We start from the raw sequence: 21,642 nt of genomic DNA on the forward strand, positions 1-21,642 counted from the left end.
CTCCAATTGAAACACAACAGCAAAACAGTTTGCAAAAAATAGAGATTGATAAACAATCTCCGTTTAATTCTCCACCAAAAAGCTGGAAAACAATTGAAGATCATCCTCAAACCCAGATCATTGGAGACACGGCTGATGGAATCAGAACCAGAAAATCATTCAAGAATGATGAAGACAGCATGGCAATGATATATCAGATTGAACCAAAATCAATCAAAGATGCTATTACTGATCAATCTTGGGTAAATGCCATGAAGGAAGAACTACTGCAGTTTGGGAAAATTGAAGTTTGGACTCTAGTACCAGATCCATTAGATCAAACAATCATTGGCACTCGATGGGTATTCAGAAACAAACTTGATGAAGAAGGTAAGGTTGTTAGAAACAAAGCAAGATTAGTAGCTCAAGGCTACAATCAACAAGAAGGTATAGACTATGATGAAACCTTTGCTCCAGTTGCAAGGTTAGAAGCTATTAGAATACTTCTTGCATATGCATCTCATAAACTTATCAAACTGTTTCAAATGGATGTTAAAAGTATTTTTTTAAATGGATTTTTAAATGAACATGTGTATGTAAAACAACCCCCAGGTTTTGAAAGCCAATCAAAACCAAATCATGTTTTCAAACTTACCAAAGCACTATATGGCTTAAAGCAAGCACCAAGGGCTTGGTATGAACGGATGAGTTCATTTCTAATTAAAAAAAATTTCAAAGAGGAAAAATCGATACTACTTTATTTAAGAAAACAGAGGGAAATGAATTACTCATTCTTCAAGTATATGTGGATGATATCATTTTTGGATCAACAAATGAAAAACTGTGTGAAAATTTCTCAAAACTTATGCAAAGTGAATTTAAAATGAGCATGATGGGTGAATTAAGATACTTTCTTGGCTTACAAATCAAACAATATGAAAAAGGCATTTTTATTTGTCAAGAAAAGTACATCAAAGATCTATTGATCAAATATAAAATGAATGAGTCAAAAATTATGACAACTCCCATGCATCCATCTACTTCCTTGGAAAAGGATGAAAATGGCAAATTTGTTTCAGATAAAGAATATCGATGAATGATTGGTTCCTTGTTGTATCTAACTGCTAGCAGACCAGATATTGTGTTCGCAGTAGGATTGTGTGCTCGATTTCAATCAGCGCCAAAGGAATCCCATTTAACAGCAGTAAAACGCATATTTAGATATCTTGTTGGAACAACTAATCTTGGTTTATGGTATAGAAAAGGTTCACATTTTGATATTATAGCATACTGTGATGCTGATTATGCTGGAGACAAAGTTGAAAGAAAAAGCACAAGTGGAGCATGTCAGTTCTTAGGCGAAGCATTAATCAGTTGGTCGTGCAGAAAACAGAACACCATAACACTATCCACAACTGAGGCTGAATATGTGTCAGTTGTAAACTGCTGTTCACAAGTTTTGTGGATTAAAAACCAACTTCAAGATTACTCTGTAAGCTATTCCAATATTCCAATTTATTGTGATAATACAAGTGCTATAAATTTGTCCAAAAATCCAATTCAGCATTCTAGATCAAAACATATTGAAATAAAACATCATTTCATTCGTGATCATGTCAATAAGAAAGATGTTGAATTAATCTTTGTTGATACTCAAAATCAACTTGCCGACATTTTTACAAAGCCTCTTGTTGAGGATAGTTTCAATTCAATCAAAGAAAAACTGAGAATCATGAAAAATCCAGAAAATTCTGGTTAAAATCTGCTTCTGCAGAAAACGGAGATCGTTTATCAGTCTCCGTTTCGCGATTCATCATTCTCCGTTCTGGAAAAAGCAACAGTCTGCTTTTCCCTCTCAAAAGTAAAAAGGGAAATCTTGGCATTTATTACACGTGCCCTTGTGTCTGGTGTTAGAATGCTGACACATACACTCTCCAATCCCCCAAAATGCTTTTCCCATTTCCCTAGGTACAAACTCATCATTACTCCACCTCAAGTCAGAAAACTGTTTTTTCTTCTCACCTTCTTTTCCCCAAAAGCTGGACTAACCTTTCTCTCTCTCTCTCTCAATACCACTTCCACTATTCATCTTCTTCACCATTTTTTTTCTCAAAACAACCATGGCTCGAACCAAACAGTCAGCACGCAAAAATGCCTCTCCCTGTACACCACCCTCTTCATCTTCTTCATACCAATCCATAGAGCGTTCATCCTCTCCACCACCTCGCCCAACACCACCACACACCTCTTATGCCTCACCCTCTTCTAACACTAGTCAAGAAGTTCTCAACCTTATTCCTCTGTCTACCTTTCTTCCACCACTATGCACTCGCCCTACACCAAACTTCGCTCAAGTGCCTCCTCATCTACGCACTAGAATCACTCCTCCGCGACGCTCCATGCGAGTCCAATCTGGAATTGGTACTTCGAAATCAATGAACCCTAAACCACATTATTTCATCATTTCAGACTCTGAGAGTGATGACTCTTCTGATTCGTGCCCCCCAGTAGCAAAATCAGCAACAAAACCTGAACCACAAATAACAACGACGCCCACAACAACAACACCACCACCACAAAATCCATCAACAACCACTAAACCTTCGACACCCTCAAAATCTGCCTTCTCCTCTGAACCATCGCACTCAACTCCTTCCCATCAAAAACGGAGATCGATAAATGACATCGTTTCCCCTCCTACAAATAAAAAAGAACCCCTCTCTCAACCAAAACCACAAACTAAAAACATAAAAACAAAAATCACAATGACCATTGCTCAATTTCTTGCTCGGAAAAATCTCCCAAATCCTCAGAGAAGGAAAACGCTTGCCCCCAAACAAAACCTAAAAAAGAGTCAAAAATCCACCTCTCCAGAACATTCTCCAGAATGTTCCCCACCACAAGAACGTTCTCCTGCTCAGACTGCTCCTCCGCCAGAATCTTCTCCCCATCCCCAATCTTCTCCACAAAAACATACCAAACGTTCTTCATCTCCTCAGCCTTCTTCTACCTCCACATCTTCTGATTATGAACCGTCTCCCCCCGCTAAGAATCCAAAACAGACTACTACTCCTCTGATTTCGCCCGCCAAATCAAAACTCTTCAAAGAAAAATAGGCTCAACGCCCAGTTGGGATTGGCCGAGTTTTTGTTTTTGACAATCTTGTTGTAGATGGAAATGCTGTTCAGCACCATACTGATGTTCTTGGCTAGACATCATTCTTAAAGATCTATGAATCTTATTTCCAAGATGTTGTCCGCGCATTCTACTGCAATGCCAAAACATTTGCGGACAAATCTCCAATTTTCTCAACAATTAAGGGAGTGGAAATCAAATTGACTCCAGATATTTTGGCCACCATTCTTCAGCTACCAACAGAAGGGCCATCTGTTTTTGATGACCACTGGTAGTCGGCTTTGGGTCTTAGAAAGACAGAAGTTTTGGCTGATTTGTTTGAAGAAAACTCCACACGTCATTTGGCCACCTAACTTAAGCCTCTTCCCAAGGAATTCAATAACATGTGCCAACATACCTTGATTCCACACTGTGGAAGTCATGAGTATGTATCTGATAATGATGCCTTGCTCATTCATCATCTTCTAAACTGCAAGAGATTGAATCTACCCTATGTCATTCTCCAGCACATGATTTGTGCAACCAACAAAGATTACAAAAAGAACATTGTGCCTTATGGCATGGTCCTGACTAAAATCTTCAGGCATTTTGGAGTATCTCTTGCATCTGAAAAATCTCTGATAAAAATTTCCAAATTCTCCACCAAGAATCTGTCTCATATGCGTAAAACCTCTTCTGCTCCAACACCCACTCCTCCATCCTGTCCCACCTCTCTCAAAAGGAAAAGATCAGCAAGAAGACGACCTCCCACAAATCCTATTTCATTCTCATCACCTCCTACTGATCCTAAGGAAATCTCAAAAAAAATCCCTACACCAGAACAATCTCCACCACCACCAGAACGTTCTCCACCTCCTCCAGAACGTTCTCCAGAACATATCCCAACACCTTCCACCCTTTTTGCTCAAACATCCAACATATCATCCTCAGCCATTCCCTCTGACTCTCAAACACTTCACTCCCCTAACCATGACTTCAGTACCTTCTTTTCTAATCCACTTTTCTCTACCATGTCTCCACTGTTTGTTTCACCTCAGAAAACCAGCTCTTCCATCTTTGGCATTAGTCAGTTTTTGAATTTTCCCACAACTGCTGGCCCTTCTAACCCATCTGTTGGTCCTCTACCCTCTGTATCATCCTCTTTTGCTTCTATTCCATCCATCTCTCCAATGCCTATTCCTTCCAACACCATTGTTGCTACCACTTCTCAACCCTCCGCTCACCTTCATTCTACTCCCACCTTAGTTGCACCCTCCAACTCTAACATTATGGCTGCTCTACAGATCATCATGGCAAGACAAGTTCAGCACGATCAAGAGACTGCTTTACTCAGAACTTGGATGGATGATCACCTTGCTCCCAAGCTGGGAATTCCACCTCCGCCTCCTCATCCGGTTCCACCTCCTTCTCAAGTCCCTCATCCTGGAAAATCCTCCTCCTCAAAAGGATCTTCTCCCTCTCTAGCTTCTTAGTTTCTTTTTAATTGTTGTCTTTTTGTAAGACAAAGGGGGATAATTAAGTTAGATTTATTCTGGCAAAGCTTCATTATGTAATTCTGCCAATATTGATGTATCTCTGCCAATACTGATGTATCTTTGCTATTTTTAATGAAAAACTAGTTTATTACATACAATGTTTTAAATTATGCTGAATTAAAAAATGCACAAATTGAGGGGGAGCTGTTACAACTCTTTATATTAGAACCAGAATTAAAATCTAAATTAACATGTTTGTCATCATCAAAAAGGGGGGAGATTGTTGAGACAAACTCTATATTTAAAGTTTTGATGAAAATAAACAAAGGTTAATTAAGAAAGTTAATTTTGATTCTAAAATGTTATGTTAATTTAACATGTGTTTTTGAGTGGATTTAATTAAGAACAGAATCAAGCAAATCAAGAAAAGCAGCAACAAGATCGTTCTGCATCATAACAGAGAATGATCTTCAGCTTCAACAACTCTCCATCACAGCATATTGGTCAAACCTTTTCTATCTCTTTGACGAAGAGTCTGCCTTGGAAATTATTCATATCTAATCAGTATATGGCAAGGAACAAGTAGGAATCATCCAGACTAAAAAAGGTTATTTGATCTCAAAGATCAAAGGACTCAAAGACAGACAAAAGTCATGACAGTCTGCAAACTCCAAAAATCAAATGTGAAGAAAGTTCGATCAATCTGGGCATATGACAAGACAATTACAAAGGAAATCCAGAATGTTTAAAACGGGAACTCCAGAATGATTATTGAAGCTCAAGAAAGTTCAAACTGACAAACCAAGAACGTTAATCATTCTCCGTTTTCTGCACAATGACAGCAGCTATGTTTCTCTCTGTTTTGATCTGCAATTCATCTCCAAACTTCTCTAGCTACACTCAAGACTCAAGACAGAGAATGTACCATCCAAGATCAATGAAGAAACGTCAATAGCACTTTCTAAGAAAGGACATAACTGCTTTAAATGCTAAACCATTAAAAGTCAAAAAGCTATTTCAAAGAAGGATTATTTTTTTTCTGAAATAATATTTCAGTCAAAAAAGCAAAGTCTCTCCAACACCTTCATTCAGTACATCTACAGCCTATAAATAGAAGGTCATTATCCCGATTCAAAGCAAGAAATTCAAGTGTGCTTCGAAATCCATAATCAATCATATACATACTTGAAATTCTGCAAAAAACAGAGGCAATCATACTCACTGATTTCTGCGAAACAGTTGCTGATTTTTACTTATCAAATAGTTTGTGCAATTTTCATTAGATCCTTTGTAAAGAATCAATTCTCAAACAAGAGTTGAGAAATTCCAGATTCTGTCAAAAATCAAATTGTAAAAACTCAAACTATAAGAGTTTCTTTATAGTTTATTTTAAGATTACTTCCTATCAAGATTAGATAGATGTTGGTATTGCTTTCTGGGTAGAAAGCATTAGAGGTTGAAATATATCAAGGTTGATCTAAGACTAGGTGTTGTAAGAAAGCTCTTTTACACTTAGTGGAACATCTCACAGTGTGAGGACTTGACGTAACCCACGTTGGGTGAACTAGGATAAAATCCTTGTGTGGTATTCTCTATCTGATCTCTCTATTTATCATACTGAATTAATTAAAACTTAAACTGATTTTCTGTTTTAAACTAATCAAGGAACGTTCTCCGTTTTACTACTAAAACCAAGAACGTTCTCCGTTTTCTGTTTTCATAACCAAGATCAATCTTGAGTTATTTTCTTAAGTTTTAACATGAATTTTTAAAAGGTACATTTACAATTCAAACCCCCTTTTCTTGTAAATCGACATTGTTACTTCAATTACAATGTGTTGTTTCTTGTGCATTGCAAGTAATGATTGTATGTATTTTTTATAGAGATCTTTAGGATTTTTGGCCATTGTCCTGATTTCAAGAAATCAACATACATCATGCAGTTTCGTATCAAATCTTCTTAGATTGATTCGCCATTAAAAACTTGTCAAAACGAATCTCTGTAATTGATTGTGCAAACCTTGGTATGAAGACAAAAGGAGCATATGATACAATGGATAGAGTGTGTCTCATAGACATTCAAACTAGTAGCTAACTCAAGGTGTTTATAAGAGAATGCGCAAAAGCGTTTTCTTCTTCGGAGCATTTACTATCATAAGAGCATTGTCTTCATCAAAATGTTAACTTTCATCAAAGTGTATATCGTTAGCCAAAGTTAGACAATCATATTCTTAATGCGATTATCGAAGGGAAACAATCACTTGCTTGTTAGGTTTTAACAGAGACAGACAATCAAATGTTTGTTGTAATTATTTGATGTAATCAAATTAGACCATTGCTTGTATATGTTAGAATTACCAAAGGCGCATTTCCCAGACTTAACATAAGAAATTAAAAGGGATTCTTAGTATTTCTTTATCTTAGTCCAATCATTAAAGGGTACAATATAGGATCATACGAAATTCACTTGATCGAAGAACTGCACACTTAATCAAAATGTTAGTACTTTAAATTGTTCCCACAAAATAATTTTGTTATCATCAAAATATGTAAAGGTCATAGTCCTTCAAACCAACTTGATTCTAATAGCTTGTTTCCTTCATAGTAGACATATAAATCATCATAGATAGTCTTCGCTCTATTCTTGTTAATGCATTTATCAAACTCTTTGAATGTTATAACATTTATAATAAAAGTTCTTGCTTTATGATGCAACTTGAATTGCTTTTATTGATCAACATATGACATCTCCATTTGCTTCTACTAGAGCTTCATAACCATCTTCAATGATATCCCAGAGTTTAAAACTATAAGAAATGGAAAAACTTTACAGTTTACCTTTCCACTATTCAAATTTCACTCCATTAAATAGTGGAGGTATGTTGACATGTCCACCGGAGGCTTCATCACCAGAGTTAGACATAGTAAACACAAGATCTTTTCTCTAACAAAGTTAAGTGCTCAACTAAGAAACCAAAATCTTATACCAATTGAAGGTGAGAAAACACAAAACAGGAAGAGTTTGAATTATGTACCATAAACTCTATCTCCAAAGTTAATTACTTAAAACCTTTTTGAATAAAAAATCTTTTAAGGTAAAGAGATAAAGGAAATAAGATTCAACTTAACTATACTCCAATCTTCTCAAACTTTTATCTTAGTACAATTAAATTTTTTAGGGTTCAACCACTATTGAACAAAGTTACGATGGACAAGAGATTTGTTAAATTACAAGTTAACTCTTTAAAAGGAGATAGAAACTTAAACTCAAAATACAAGTGATAATCTTTCAATAGAAAGTATTTTGAATATAAGATCATTTGTGTGCAATTATAATTCTTTCTTGGATGCCTTGCAGCGTGAGTGTTCAATGATATTCTTTCACATGTAATATGCAATGACTCATGAATACTTTTTATAATATATGAGAATGATTTCGTTGTAACTCTTACTATTGCATGTATATGGCAGATAGTATCACACACAATTTGTACGATCCTATACTATTAGGATAGCTAGGTGAATTTCAAAATTGATTCTTTAATCTTATCCTTTCTTTAGCGCCATAAATTCTTTCTTCAGAATGTTCCTTTGATCAAAAGGAATCTTTAACTAATGTAGAGGACTATTTTCAAGATGCAGCTCATTAGATGAAGATAAGTGATTTTTTAGAAGAATGAGATAACAAAGAATCCATATCTTGTGCTTGATATATTTTTACTAGATGATTGACAACCAGACAAATGATTTTCATCAAAATATTGACTAAATGATGTACTTGTATCAGAGGATTGACTTTTATCAGAGCGTTGAGCATACGAAAAATAATATTGACCAAGTGATAAGGTTAATTGTATATTGGAGGAACCAGATGAAAGCTTCATAGTAAAAAATTGCTTAGAAAAATTAAGTTGGTCACATGGAGGTGGATTAAAGCAAATGATATGTACTTCAATTATGATTTAATTTTAGACTTAATTGTAGTCTTGGTCCCCTTATTTTAGCTGAATCACGAAAATAGTTCCTCCATTTTATTACTCCCCAGTTTTAGTCCCCAAATAGAATTTTGGTAAAAAACTTAATGAAGTGTCAATTTTTTTGCGCTTATTTAAGTCACACCATGCCTCAAGATCTCGTTGTGCAACAATTGTACCTGAAATCTATGATCATAAATGGTATGATGTGACTTTAAAAAAATGACATTTCATCAAATTGAAAATATGAACGTGAAGTAGTAATGTCGATTTACAAGGAAGGGAGTTTGAATTGTAAATGTATCTATTTAAAAATTCCTGAAAAAGACTACAGATTTAACTCAAGAATGATCTTGGTTAAGAAAACACAAAACGGAGAACGTTCTTGGTTTTTACTAGAAAACGGATAGCGTTCTTGGTTAGCTTAGAAATAGAAATTCAGTTTATGTTTTATCTCAATTAATCAATCAAGCTTAATAAATAAAGAGATTAGAGAAAGAATATCACACAAAGATGTATCCTGGTTCACCCAACTTGGACTACGTCTAGTCCTCACAACTGTGAGATTTTCCACTAAGTGTTTCAAAACAAAGAACCTTCTTGGTTTTATAGCACTTGAACTTCTGCATTTTTCCTGGACATTGGCATTTCTTTTATAGGTGTTTAAAGCATTTAATAATGGTCAAAAGAGTTGTTGGTAGTGCTCTGTCAGTTTTGACCAAAACCAATATATATGATTAAAAATATTCGAGCCTTTGAACATTTTAAATCATGTTCGATTGATGTTGTTACAATCGTCCTTGATCAGTTTGCATTTGTGTTTAATGGTCCTTGAAGCTTCATATGTAATTATTGATGTTACAGCTTTGATCTGGAGCCTTGATTTTGTCCAAAACAGTTTGGTAAATGATTGTAAACCTCTGCAGAAGTAAGGAGATCAATGGTGAAATTCTGCATAAACGGAGATTGATTATCAATCTGGTTTTGTCAGTTTGAACTTTCTGGAGATTGATGATCAATCTGTAAATTCAGTTTTGATCATTATGGATGTCTTCCTGATGTTTTTGTACAAATCAAGATTGATTAAACTTTCTTGACATTTTGGCTGAAGAAGATTCTGACTGTTTCAACTAGCTTGATTTGAGACCTTTTATCTTAATGATTTGAAAGCTTTCTTTGACTGAAATGGATCCTATTTGTTCCTTGCCATGTACTGATGAACTTAGTATAAAATTCAGTGGCAAAAGCTTCGTTGAAATAGTGGAGATTGATTGGTCAAGAGGCTGTGACGATCAGTCTTGATCCTATAGATCATTATTCGTTTTGTTTAGAATATTCTTGTTTCTTTATGTGTTCATGTTTTAACTGTTTTCTTTGTTTTGCTTGATTCCTATCTTTGAATTAATTCACTCAAAAGCAAGTTAAATTAACATAACATTTTAGAATCATAATTAACATTTTTAATTAACCTTTATTTATTTTCATTAAAACTTTCATTTGAGAGTTTGTCTTAACATGAGCTACTTTCGTCATTCAACTAAAATATGATAAAATTTTATTATATAGATTTTCGTGTATAAACTACTTTTATATATATAAAAATCAAAATCAAAATCAAAATCAAATTGTTTTCATGTTAACTATTCTATTGAACTTATAGAAACAAAGTTAAAAACAACTCATGATTGTATCATAATTTCTAAGTTATTTGTAAAAGTTCTTATAAATAGTCTTAGAAGATTTTATACCGATCCAAGTTAGAACCTGGGTTCTGGAGGGAACAGCTTGTGCGTATTTTTCTGCCGTATTTCTTCTGCGGCAATGAAGTACCAACCAAAATCGGAGAAATTCCATTGATGGGTTGAAGCTGATGAAATGATATAACAAAACAAACTTACATAATTGATGATAAACAACAGAACAATCCAAGTAAAGCAACTACATTTTCCTTTTTTTTCTTTCATTTATGAATAATAATAATTTTAAAGACACCAAACTTGCGCACCACAATTGAACACGTATAACCACCAAAACTGTGTTTGTCGTTTTCCTTCGAAAAAATAAGAAGAGAGAGAGAGAGTAAAGGGGGTGTAGTAAGAATTAAGAAAGGGGTAAAAGTGAAACTGAAAGAAAAAGACAGTAATAATATATAAACTTTATGAGATAAATCTGAGTACCCAGAAAGGGTTTATCGTTTCACAATAAGAAGGAACCCAAAATCTCTCATCTCATTGCAACTACAAATCCTCACTTGTTGTTTTGAAAAGGTAAACTCTCCAACTTTAATCATGTTTTGTTTTGCTTTTTCTGTTTTTTTTTTTGTAAACTATGAGCATTGGAGTTCGCAATTCAGTTTCGGATTTGTTTATCTGTTTATCAATCGTTCCCAATTTGGGCTATGAACAAACCCTAATTAGATTGCTACTGTTTGATTTGCAATTTGATTTTGTGTGCTTTGGATTCTGAAATGAAAAATCGATTACTTTCTGTCTTTGTGTGTGTGTGTGTGCGCCTTCCCTTATGATAGAAAGATGGAAATTTGAATTTAGGTTTTGACTTTGTTCTATATCATACTGTATTCAAAAAGATTGGAACATGTGGAAGAAAAATTATGCATTCTTTATATAATGATTCCAATATATCAATTGCAGTAACTATATAATTTTTTCTTCTTCAGTTAATCCGTTGGAAAATTGTTTCCTTTTTGGTTCATTTAGTTTCTAAGTTGTGGAGCATTGAAATTGATATGTGTCATGTGATTTTAGTAAAATTATATTTATGGTTGATAACTGTCAAACAAAATTGATTTTGCCTCCAAACTTCGGTATAACTAGATAAAAATAGCTTCAACCATAACTTGCTTACAAAATTGTAGACAAATTAATTATGCAGAATCAGTTCTATAAAAAATCACATTTATCAAACATTCATATAGAAACGTAGTAATCAGCTTCACTGCACTTGTGCTGTGGAATTTGCGAAAGATTATACTTATAGGAAATGAGGTGGTTTCTTGTGACGTCTTTCAAATTCATAACATCTTTCAGATTTGTGATATTCAGCAAGTGAAGCACTTTTGTTTGAGTATAAAAAGTTAACAGGCATGGCAAGCTTGTTGACCGCATCAACCTTCACTTGTTCTCCCGTCAACAATGGTTCGAGGAGTTTCAGTAAGTCGAGCAACTCTTCAATACGAGGGTGTTGTATAAAAGCAATGAGGATAGAGAAATCCTTGGAAGAACTATACAATGTGAAGGTGGAAAGAAAAGTTTCACCTGAAAGACTAGCTCAGCTTGAAGTTTCAAGATGGTCGACATGGAAGACTGGAAAATGTAGGTTGCCGTGGGATTGGCAGGTAGACCAACTGGTGTACGTAGAAGAAGGTGAAGTTAGAGTTGTGCCTGAAGGGAGCAAGCGTTTCATGCAATTTGTTGCGGGAGATTTAATTCGGTATCCGAAGTGGTTTGAGGCTGATCTTTGGTTCAATGGTCCATATCAAGAACGTTATAGTTTTCGAGCATATGGTGATGACTATTGACGATCCTGCATGATGATTGTGTAAAAGTAATGTGTGTATCTTTTTTGGTTGTTATGTGTTATCAAATAGATATGTACTGTAGTTTTCTTGTACTGAATGTACTACCAATATATATATTTGGCGAATACATGTGATAATTTTGCATCCTTTATAAAGAAATGTTCATCTTGAATGCTTCTGGTGTGGATTATACTACTTGAGGACATATCTCACTAAAAGCAACCAGATTTTGCTGTATAAATTATCAGTGTAAAATATTTTTGAGGTCATGTCATGTCCAATAAATAACTTCAATTGTGACAATCACAGCACAATTTTATCACTTGGACTAATAAAATGTTTGTGAGGTATGTCAGTTTGCTAAGCAAAAACATAAACATTGTCTCATCATCATTTGATCATCATGCATTTGCCTCATTTGGATTGCCATAAAATTAATTGTTTTACTATATCTACATCATAAACTTATAATCAAGCTTATTTATTATTTTATTAAAGCTTCTATAATCCATAGTGGAAAAACTAAGATAACAAGGAAACTCAAAATTGCATTGACGATTTCCTAAATACTTAGAAAACAAGGTTTATAGAATTATAGGCGCGCTGCAATACTTGAACTTATAAAATAGCAGAACATTTTAGTACATGTTATGAAACACAAATAAAATATAATGATTCACAACAATTTTAGTTTTTCTCTAAACTATTTCCTTCAATCCAGTAATGGGAGATATTCGTTGCTACTTATTCTTCAAATAGTTTACGTATAACTATTCTGAAAAAGTGAGCAGGATTAAGAATGACATCAATATGTTATCCCAATAATTAAATTATAAAACATGTTTTCATATTAACAGTATTAATAGTATCTCACAACATATGCTTCACAAATTAATTATTTAAATTATTGATACATAGAACTTCAAACTCGTTTGTATTTGTTTGATCATAGCATCTACTTCTTCTCCTACCATTCTTTAACAATGTTGCAAATGGTACAATAAGAGATGCTTAGACAAATTTTTCTTGTGGAAAGTACAAAGCGAGAAAAAATTTACATGCCTGAGGTTTAGAATCAAATATATGTTTGAACTTTAAAATAAACAGCATAAATAAATATATTTCAATTAATACTCTTTAAGACAGTTAAAATAAAAGTAAATATTTTTGGTGATACGGTCATTTATAATTAATTTCAATGAAAAAAATTAATAATTTTTTTTTATTGATATGAACTGTCTGTCTTTTATAATCTCAACTAATTAAAAATAATCTTAGTTATGTCATTTGAGATATTATGATTATAATTCGATATTTTTAGTGATGTGATAATTTATGATCAGTTTCTTTATTGGATAGTTTATTATCAATTAAGAGTGTATAAAAAATCATGTTGGGTCAAATTTAAACTCTTAAATAAATTGTGATCAATTAAGATGAATATGAGAAAGAAATTAAAAAAAGTCAAAGTTTTTAAAAATTAGAATAATAATAAACATTTATTTTTGTATATTCAATCTTGAATACCAAATGAACTATTTTTTTAAATTTATGAAAAACAAATGATTTAGTATAAAATAAAAATAAACACGAACTCAAAATAATTTGAAATAAGTTAAGCACATCACACACAAAAAAACCATGAATTTTCAATTCCTTTTTAATTTAACTAATTTGTTGTAAGTTCAAGCTTAATTTATTTGTTAAACAAGTTTTATTTAGAAAATAAAGCAAAATAATAGAATTAGGGGAGTTTAAGTTTAATTTTGATCCTTTAATTAATTTTAGTTCTATTTTGATCCTTTAAATAAGGTTATATTAGTCCGTAACTCATAACTCAAATGGTAAATGTTAATATTATTAGGTTAGATGTCTACAAAGACAAAAAAATATGGTTCATCCACAAAAAATAACATTATAAAAAGTGCATACAAAAAATAAGTTTAAAATTCGATTTCTAAGTCCATATTTTTATTATATTTATCTTAATATTTTATCATCTAAAAAATCATATTTAATTTATTTAAAGTTAAAAAATTCTAAATTTTTGTGAATGATCTTTTTATAATGTCCTAAAGCAAAAAATTATTTAAAAATTTTAAAGTTAAAGGACAATTAAATAGTAAAGACTAAATATTATATTTTTATTTTTCAAGGACTAACATTCAAAGGTTAAAATTATAGAGATTAAAAATATATTTAACTCTTTTTTGTATAAATTATTTTATTAGACTTTTTTTTTCTTCTTTAACAAACCTTTTTTTAAAGTAAAATTAATATTTATTACCAAAAAAATTTATCAAACAATTTTTTTCTAAGAAAATATTTATTAAACCTGATTGTTATTAAACGTCGTAACTTTTTTTTCTCTTTCAAATGTAACCAAAAATTATTCTTAAAATAACTATTTTTTTTTTTTTGCTGAAACTTAAAATAACTGTTTGGTTATATATTAATTAATGATGTGGAAATATCCAAATCATCTAATATTAAGAGGGTATTTTTCGCGATTTTTGGGTTGTAAATATAAACGAATATAGTCTTTTGATTCATGCTTGAAGAATTTAAACCATTGTTTTCAATCACACATCTCAGCATATTACATTTGCGGTGTGATGGTAAAATAATCACAATTAAAACTGCACCACAATGCCATAACAGTCTCAATGACAACCAACTATTCAATGATGATACAAAATATTGTTTTTCTTGATCATAAATTTAGAGTGTTTTAAATAATTAAGAATATATTAGTGATAGAGATTTGATAATTAAATAGGTATAATTATAAGATTTTAGAGAGAAAATAAATGTGTGAAATAAAAGATGAGTAATAAATTAACGTATTAGATTCTAATAAAAAATAAATAAACCTACGCTGCAATACTTACAAAGCCGCAATCGCTTCCGGGATTCTAACCACAAACTAAATTTAAAGAATAATAAATAATTAAATTTATAACTCGTTAAAAGAAACAATATTTATGGATTGAAATTAAAAAATACATAGATATAAAATAAGTTTAAATTTATTAAAAACAAACTCACAATATTTAAATCAATATTAATTGAAAACTAATAAAATCTGATATATTTATTAATCAATCTAGGTATTGTTTTTAAAATAGAAAGTTAGCGCACAAACCGGTAAGAATCAAAACATGATATTTTTATGCGATACAAAAATCACAGAAAATCTGTTTTTATTTATTTTTTTTTTATAAAAAAAACAAACTAAACTACCGAGAAAAGATTTATAAAAAATAAAATAAAATCTTAGAAGATATTTATCTTTTAAAATCCTAACTGCTCTATCGTTTTTCTCTCAACCATAAGTGTATAAATACAAGGGTTGAAGCGTTTTTTTCTATCGTAAAAGTATTGTGATTACTTAGTTTTCTCCCCTATCGTTAATTCTCTCACTCAAATACTCTTTCTTCTTGAAACTATGGCTGCAGAAAAATCATCAATAAAGATTATCACGCTGATAGCAGCCGACGGCTCTGTTTTTGAGGTAGAACCTAATATCGTGAAGGAGATGAAAACCGTACAATCTTATATCGATGAATTAGATCAAAACACCGTATCAATTCCTCTCCCCAATGTATTCGGTAACGATCTTGCTATGATAATCGAGTATTGTAAGAAACACGCTTCAGAGGAAGAAACTAAGGAAGCAAAAGAGGAGTTTGATTTTGAATTCGTGAAGAGGATGAAAAGCGATGACAAATTACGCCTCCTTCAAGCTGCAAGTTATCTCAATATGGAAAGTTTTCTTCAATTTATGGCAAAGGCTATTGCTGCTGAAATTGAAAATCAGAGTGTGGAATTTGTTCGTGACTATTTTCAGATCGAGAGTGATTTTACGCCGGAGGAAGAAGCTGAGTTACGCAAAGAGAATGAATGGGCTTTTAAATAGTGATTTGTTTATTGGATTCTAAAATAAGATTAGAAATTACCCTATTTGTGTAGAAATTAGAAATTGAATGTTGAATTTTGTTCAATTATTTGGTGAAGTTATATGGGAAACAGTTTAATTTTGCGATTTGTTTTGATAGTGTTTTTTATATGATTCTTTGAATGTATTTCTTGTTTCTGTTCTCTCTATTTTCTGCAAAATTAAATCAAATCTTGATATTGGTTTTTACTTTTTCTTAATAGATGATAATGTGAAATCGATAGTTGTTGAATTAACATTTAGATTGTCAGTGGTAAGAATTATTTGGATTATCAGTCAAATGGTAAAAGTTATCTCATTTGAAGTATTTGATGACAGTTATAAAATTGACCATTAATGTTATATTAAAAAGTGATTTGTTTATTGAATTCTAAAATAAGATTAGAAATTACCTTATTTGTGTTAAAAATTAGAAATTGAACGTTGAATTTTTTTTTAGTTATTTGATTAAGTTGTATGGAAAATAGTTTAATTTTGCGATTTGATTTGATGGTGTTTTTTATATAACTATTTGATTGTATTGCTTGTTTCTATTCTCTCAATTTTTTTTTGCAAATTGATAAAAAAAAATACAGTATTGTAAATTAAATCAACTCTTGATCTTGGTTCTTAAATTGGTACTTTTCTTATTATGAGATGATGATGTGAATTCGATAGTTGTTGGATTAAAATTTGGATAGTTAGTTAAGTGGTAAGAATTATCTCATTTAAAGTCTTTGATGACAATTATAAAATTGACCATTAATATTACTATGATTAATATAAATTTCTCCCTTCAATTTTTTCTTTTTTTAAAAAAAAATTACAGTTTAAATAATATGGATTTTTTATAAAAAAAGAAATCGAACACTGAAGATGAAATTTAAATTATTTAATCTTAATCAAACAATTATTGATATTTTAAATGAGATAGACTTTTCAAAGCTGAGAAATAAAATTTAGTCTTTTTTATTCATATTTAAATAATTTTTTATTCATATTTAAATAATTTAAACTCAAGGTTAGATATGGCATGATTGTACATATTGTAGCAAACATAAAATATCTTATATTGACTAATAGTTTTTAGGCTATATTATTCTTTTGATCCTTTACTATTTTTTAAGTTTAATTTTAATCTCTTAATTAATTTTTGTCTCGTTTTGATCCTTCAAACATGGTTATTTTAGTCCTTAATTTCTAACTCAACTATCAAATTTTGATATTATTAGGTTGTACGACTTATCCTAGGTTCGGACATTGCATTTGTGTATATTAATTATGATATAATTTATCATCTTTTTTAAGAACAAAAATAAAATGGTTCCGTTATTCACTTTAATCAAAAACTGTTAAATTAAGCCTACATATCAATTTGGATGTCTGACTAGGCTATCTAGACCACCTGAATCACTCATATAAAAATGGGTTTTCATACATTTTTCTCCTCTTTCTTCATAAAATTGTAAAATCAAATGAAGCCATTGATTAAAATCATCACTAAGCTTTTGTAAAATCAAATGAAGTCACTTATTTGAAACTATCAATATGTTTTTCTTGTTGTTTTTGTTGTTTATAGCATCTCTAATCTTTCTTCTTTCTTATTGGATCTGAAATGCTTAATAGAAAAATAAGGTTCAATAAAGAAATATGAAGTTATATTTTTTCAAATCTTATTTTTTGTGAACTTCTGTTAATTTTTTTTAGATCTTGCTAAAATGTTTATTTCTTCGTCAATTTTAGTTTTTTTAAGTTTGGAGTTTACTGAGTTTTTCATGAATTTATAAGTTTTTAAAGTGTTTTTTTTTTGTTGATTTGAGTTTGTTGTTTTCTCATTTATCTCAATTGTTGGGTTCTGAATTTGGGTTTGAATATGAGAAGTATAGATTTGTTGTTGTTGTTCTTTTAAAATTATGTTATTTATTTAGATTGGAGCTCAAAGAAGATGAGGAGGATGAGTAGAAGGGTGACTTAAACAATCTAGCCAAACATCCAAATTGACATACTTAATGATTTTTGATTAAAACTAACGGAAAATACCAAAGTAACTAACATAACTATAGTTAAGAGACCAAAACAAAATAAAATTTAATTAAATAACCAAAACAAAACCTAAAAAAAGATAAAGGACTAAAAAAGCAATTCAGTGTAGTTTGGACTATTTGAAGTTTGTTTATGCCCACCAATGTTTACGATGAATAGAAAGAATGTTTAGTGATGAAAGTATGAATAGCTAAAAAGAAATGGCGAACTAGGGTGATAAAAAAATGCATCTGTTTCAATTGATATATAAGTGAGAAAATTAAAACTAATAGTTGAATAGTTCAATTGATGTAAAATATGTATATGTTTCAAGTGATGTGTAAATTATGTGTGTTGCAGTTAATTAATAGATTTTCAACATTAAACATAAATTATATATCGTAATTGTAAAGACTCGTGGATAAATAAAAGTCAGATGTGTCAATGGTGCATTAGAGCTATTCTGTGTTTACATGTATCAACAGTGTATTAGAGCTAATCGACGTATCAAAGTATATCGTGTAAGCCGCAGGAGAAAAAATAAAATATTTGTACATCAAAGCTTACACGTAAGTAGTCCATTGTAAACCAGTATAGAATAATATCAACAAAATAGTAACACATCTGACATAAATGTGAAATCGACTAATGTGTCTCAATGGAGAACCCTGAGTACGTTGTAACTTGTTTTTGTTCAAATCTACCAAACCATGTTAGATAAAGTACTTGTAATTTCTAGAAGTTGTTTTGTGTAATTGTCAGGCAGTTAGTCAAGTTAGATAGATTAAATTCATCTAACTCAAATCTTATGAGTTTGTATAAATAAGCTTGTGTACATTCGTTGAATACAAGTGATTTGGCACCAAATACTCTACTAGTCTTTACAATTTGTGTCAATAGCAAAGTTCAAAGAAGAAAAACAAGCCTTACAAGTTTCTAATGGTGGTAGAACAAGAAAGTGAGATAGATGATGAAGAGGTGGTGGAGGTAGAGGGAGACAATCCTTCAACAAGCAAGTCATAGTGTTACAAATTTCATAAATTAAGACTATCAATATGAGTGTCCTAATTGAGAAGAAAATGACAATTACACTGAATTTGATGAAGAAATGCTTCTCATGACACACAAAGAAGAATCAAAGAAAGAAGTTAAACACAAGGTGCAATGGTTTCTTGACTCAGGCTATGGCAGTAAAGATTGGTTCTTTAAATTTTAATATAAATTTAGAGAATCTATAAAACTTGGTGATAATTAAAGAATGGTAGTTAGTGGGAAAAGAACCTCATTGTTCACTTAATGCATCCATCATTGTTTAAGATGGAAAGTAATGACATGTCATATCTATGACATTATAGATATGAACACCTCAGCTACAAAGTGTTAAGTGTTTTAAAGAAGTTTAAAACTATGGTTGAAAATGAATCTGGAAAATCTATTTGCAGCTTAAGAACTAATAGTAGAAGAGAATTTAATTCCATTGAGTTCAATGCATTCTGCTACACAAATGGCATTAAAAGGCAACTAGTTCAAGATTTACCCATTAGATTGCACTCTCATTCCCATTGGTGCACTTATTACAATCACATGCAAGATTTCCATTACTAGAAATTAGCGTTTTGTTTGAGATATTTATGAGAAAATAATTTCACAGATAATACATGAGGATTTTGTGCGAATTTACATTCGATTATATTTCTGCAGCAAAAGTCATTTTTCCCCCAAGGATTTACATATTGATACAGGAAACGTCTAATCGTCTGAAGCAAATTCACCCATTATTGACATACTCTATCCACATTTTATTATTGCATCCATTAACATTTGCTGAATCCATCTCAACATTGGAAAAGTTTTACCCTATCCCATATATTTTAACAAAAATGTCAATTTTATTATTTTTCAAATTTTATCATTTTACTATTTTATTTTTTACTTTTCAACTTTCACTCACTCAAAATATCTTGATTCCTAGGCTCTTACCCCAATTAAATTTTTTAATTAACGATGTACATTTTAGAAAATTTGTGGTAAGCTTTCCAAAACAATTAGTTTTACTAGAAAGCTTGTCTAAAATAGCAAATTTTTCATTTTTATATAATTTGATGAAGTATCATTATGTGACAGCGAAACTAAGAATTTACGGTCCTTCGAATTGAGTTACATCATACGCTAACCAAGTGATATGTAGTTCATAATAGTTTTGTAATTCACAAGTTTTTAGGTTAACTATGATACCTTTTTGCAAGTTAATAATAAATTGTACTCCATGCATTATATAATATAAGTAAAAATTAGTTAAAAAAAAACTTATATATTTAATTCAAAATTTAGATTAAATATACCAACTTACATTAACGCATTTGTTCTTATATTTTAGAAAAGAATCGTATTTTATAAGTTAATAATTAAATTTTTATTTTCGCATGTTTGTTCTATATTTTTATGTTAATTCTAGAGTTGCAGGAAAAAGACATCACACATTGCACAAAATGACACTTATAATATTGAGTGAGACAATTAATATTTGTCCATTCTTTTTTTCATTCTTATTAACAATTACTTGATCTAAAATGAAATATAAGTAATATTTAAATATTTTAATCAAATATAAATAAGTTTCAACCGTTTTCTCTCTTATTTAATGATTGTATATATCTAAATTATCTCGGTTTATTTATTTATATTTCCTAAATAATTTGCAATTATATAGATTATCAATTGTCGTTTTTAATATGCATAAATTGATGGATTTTTGTTTATAATTCATTAGAAAAGGAATAACATATATGATAAAACATTGGTTGATGGTACAGTGGATCAATACTTTGAAATTAGCTGAACTCTAACCATATTCAACGAAATTCTTTAGAAGTATAACTTATTCATCGTCTTTATGATTGAGAGAATAACTCAATTTTGATAAAAATAAAGGAACCCTCAAAAGTCAACTCATCAACATACATCAATTAGATCACTGTCTTAGTTGTGATTATTAGCAATAATAGGATCATAGAGTTGAAAACGAATTTTTATATTAAAAATAAGCTTGGTACAAAAGAAAATTGCTTAAAATATTTTATATTGATTGATTAAATAATTACTAAAACAATGAGTAAAATAGCTTTAGTTATAAAGCAGATTTCAAACTTAACCAACTAACTAATTAAGTCTAATCAACTAACCAACTGACAAACTAAATTTAACCAACTAACTAACGTGCTAAACATCTAATCTTAATTAGTAAAGAAAAAGAGAGTGTTAGTTTATACTTTGGATTATTGTCATTGATTAATGATAGAATTTTAGTGACTTTTAATTTGCCTCAAATTAACATTTATGGTATAATAATAACTACACAAATTCCTCTTGCTCCACCATTTATACCAATTTCTTGAATTATAGTAGTGATTTCTTTTAATGCGCTTTAACGTGAAACTGAACTAATTAATGGTTCTATAAATTGAAGTGATTTGGTGTTAAACTTATTTCATACAAAATCTGAGTTAATTAAGACTCTATTACATCGGACAAAATAGCTCAAGTCATTGTTAAACTTATGCTGCAAATTTTGAACAGAAAGAA

At 30.7% G+C, this 21,642-nt stretch overlaps 2 protein-coding genes and 1 long non-coding RNA gene across 4 annotated transcripts in view; 2 read left to right on the top strand and 1 right to left on the bottom strand.

Annotated features, from left to right (window-relative positions):
* LOC140920981 (uncharacterized) overlaps window positions 1-10,484 on the bottom strand; it is a 19,864-nt gene extending 9,380 nt beyond the window's left edge. Inside the window, exon 1 of the long non-coding RNA XR_012163799.1 lies at window positions 10,312-10,484. This is a non-coding gene — a long non-coding RNA (uncharacterized lncRNA). The remainder of the gene's footprint in view (window positions 1-10,311) is intronic.
* On the top strand, window positions 10,485-12,273 carry LOC101508085 (uncharacterized). 2 transcript variants are annotated; one of them, XM_004488710.4, is made up of 2 exons: window positions 10,485-10,830; window positions 11,611-12,273. In XM_004488710.4, exon 2 carries the CDS (start codon window positions 11,667-11,669, stop codon window positions 12,099-12,101), a length of 435 nt encoding a protein of 144 aa, XP_004488767.1. In that variant the 5' UTR covers window positions 10,485-10,830; window positions 11,611-11,666; the 3' UTR covers window positions 12,102-12,273. The 2 variants fall into 2 exon arrangements, with proteins under 2 accessions (XP_004488767.1, XP_004488768.1); XM_004488711.4 differs by having other exon boundaries at window positions 11,626-12,273.
* Window positions 12,274-15,417: 3,144 nt separating this feature from the next.
* On the top strand, window positions 15,418-16,248 carry LOC101508600 (SKP1-like protein 14). Its single transcript, XM_004488712.4, has one exon. It carries the CDS (start codon window positions 15,550-15,552, stop codon window positions 16,018-16,020), a length of 471 nt encoding a protein of 156 aa, XP_004488769.1. The 5' UTR covers window positions 15,418-15,549; the 3' UTR covers window positions 16,021-16,248.
* The last annotated feature ends 5,394 nt before the right edge of the window (window positions 16,249-21,642 follow it).

The sequence above is a fragment of the Cicer arietinum genome, chromosome 1 (genome assembly GCF_000331145.2).
Source record: "Cicer arietinum cultivar CDC Frontier isolate Library 1 chromosome 1, Cicar.CDCFrontier_v2.0, whole genome shotgun sequence".
NCBI lineage: Eukaryota > Viridiplantae > Streptophyta > Magnoliopsida > Fabales > Fabaceae > Cicer > Cicer arietinum.

Bases quoted from the DNA above. Each gene is read 5' to 3' on its own strand.
- LOC101508085 (XM_004488710.4), top strand. From the start codon at position 11,667: ATGGCAAGCTTGTTGACCGCATCAACCTTCACTTGTTCTCCCGTCAAC.
- LOC101508600 (XM_004488712.4), top strand. From the start codon at position 15,550: ATGGCTGCAGAAAAATCATCAATAAAGATTATCACGCTGATAGCAGCC.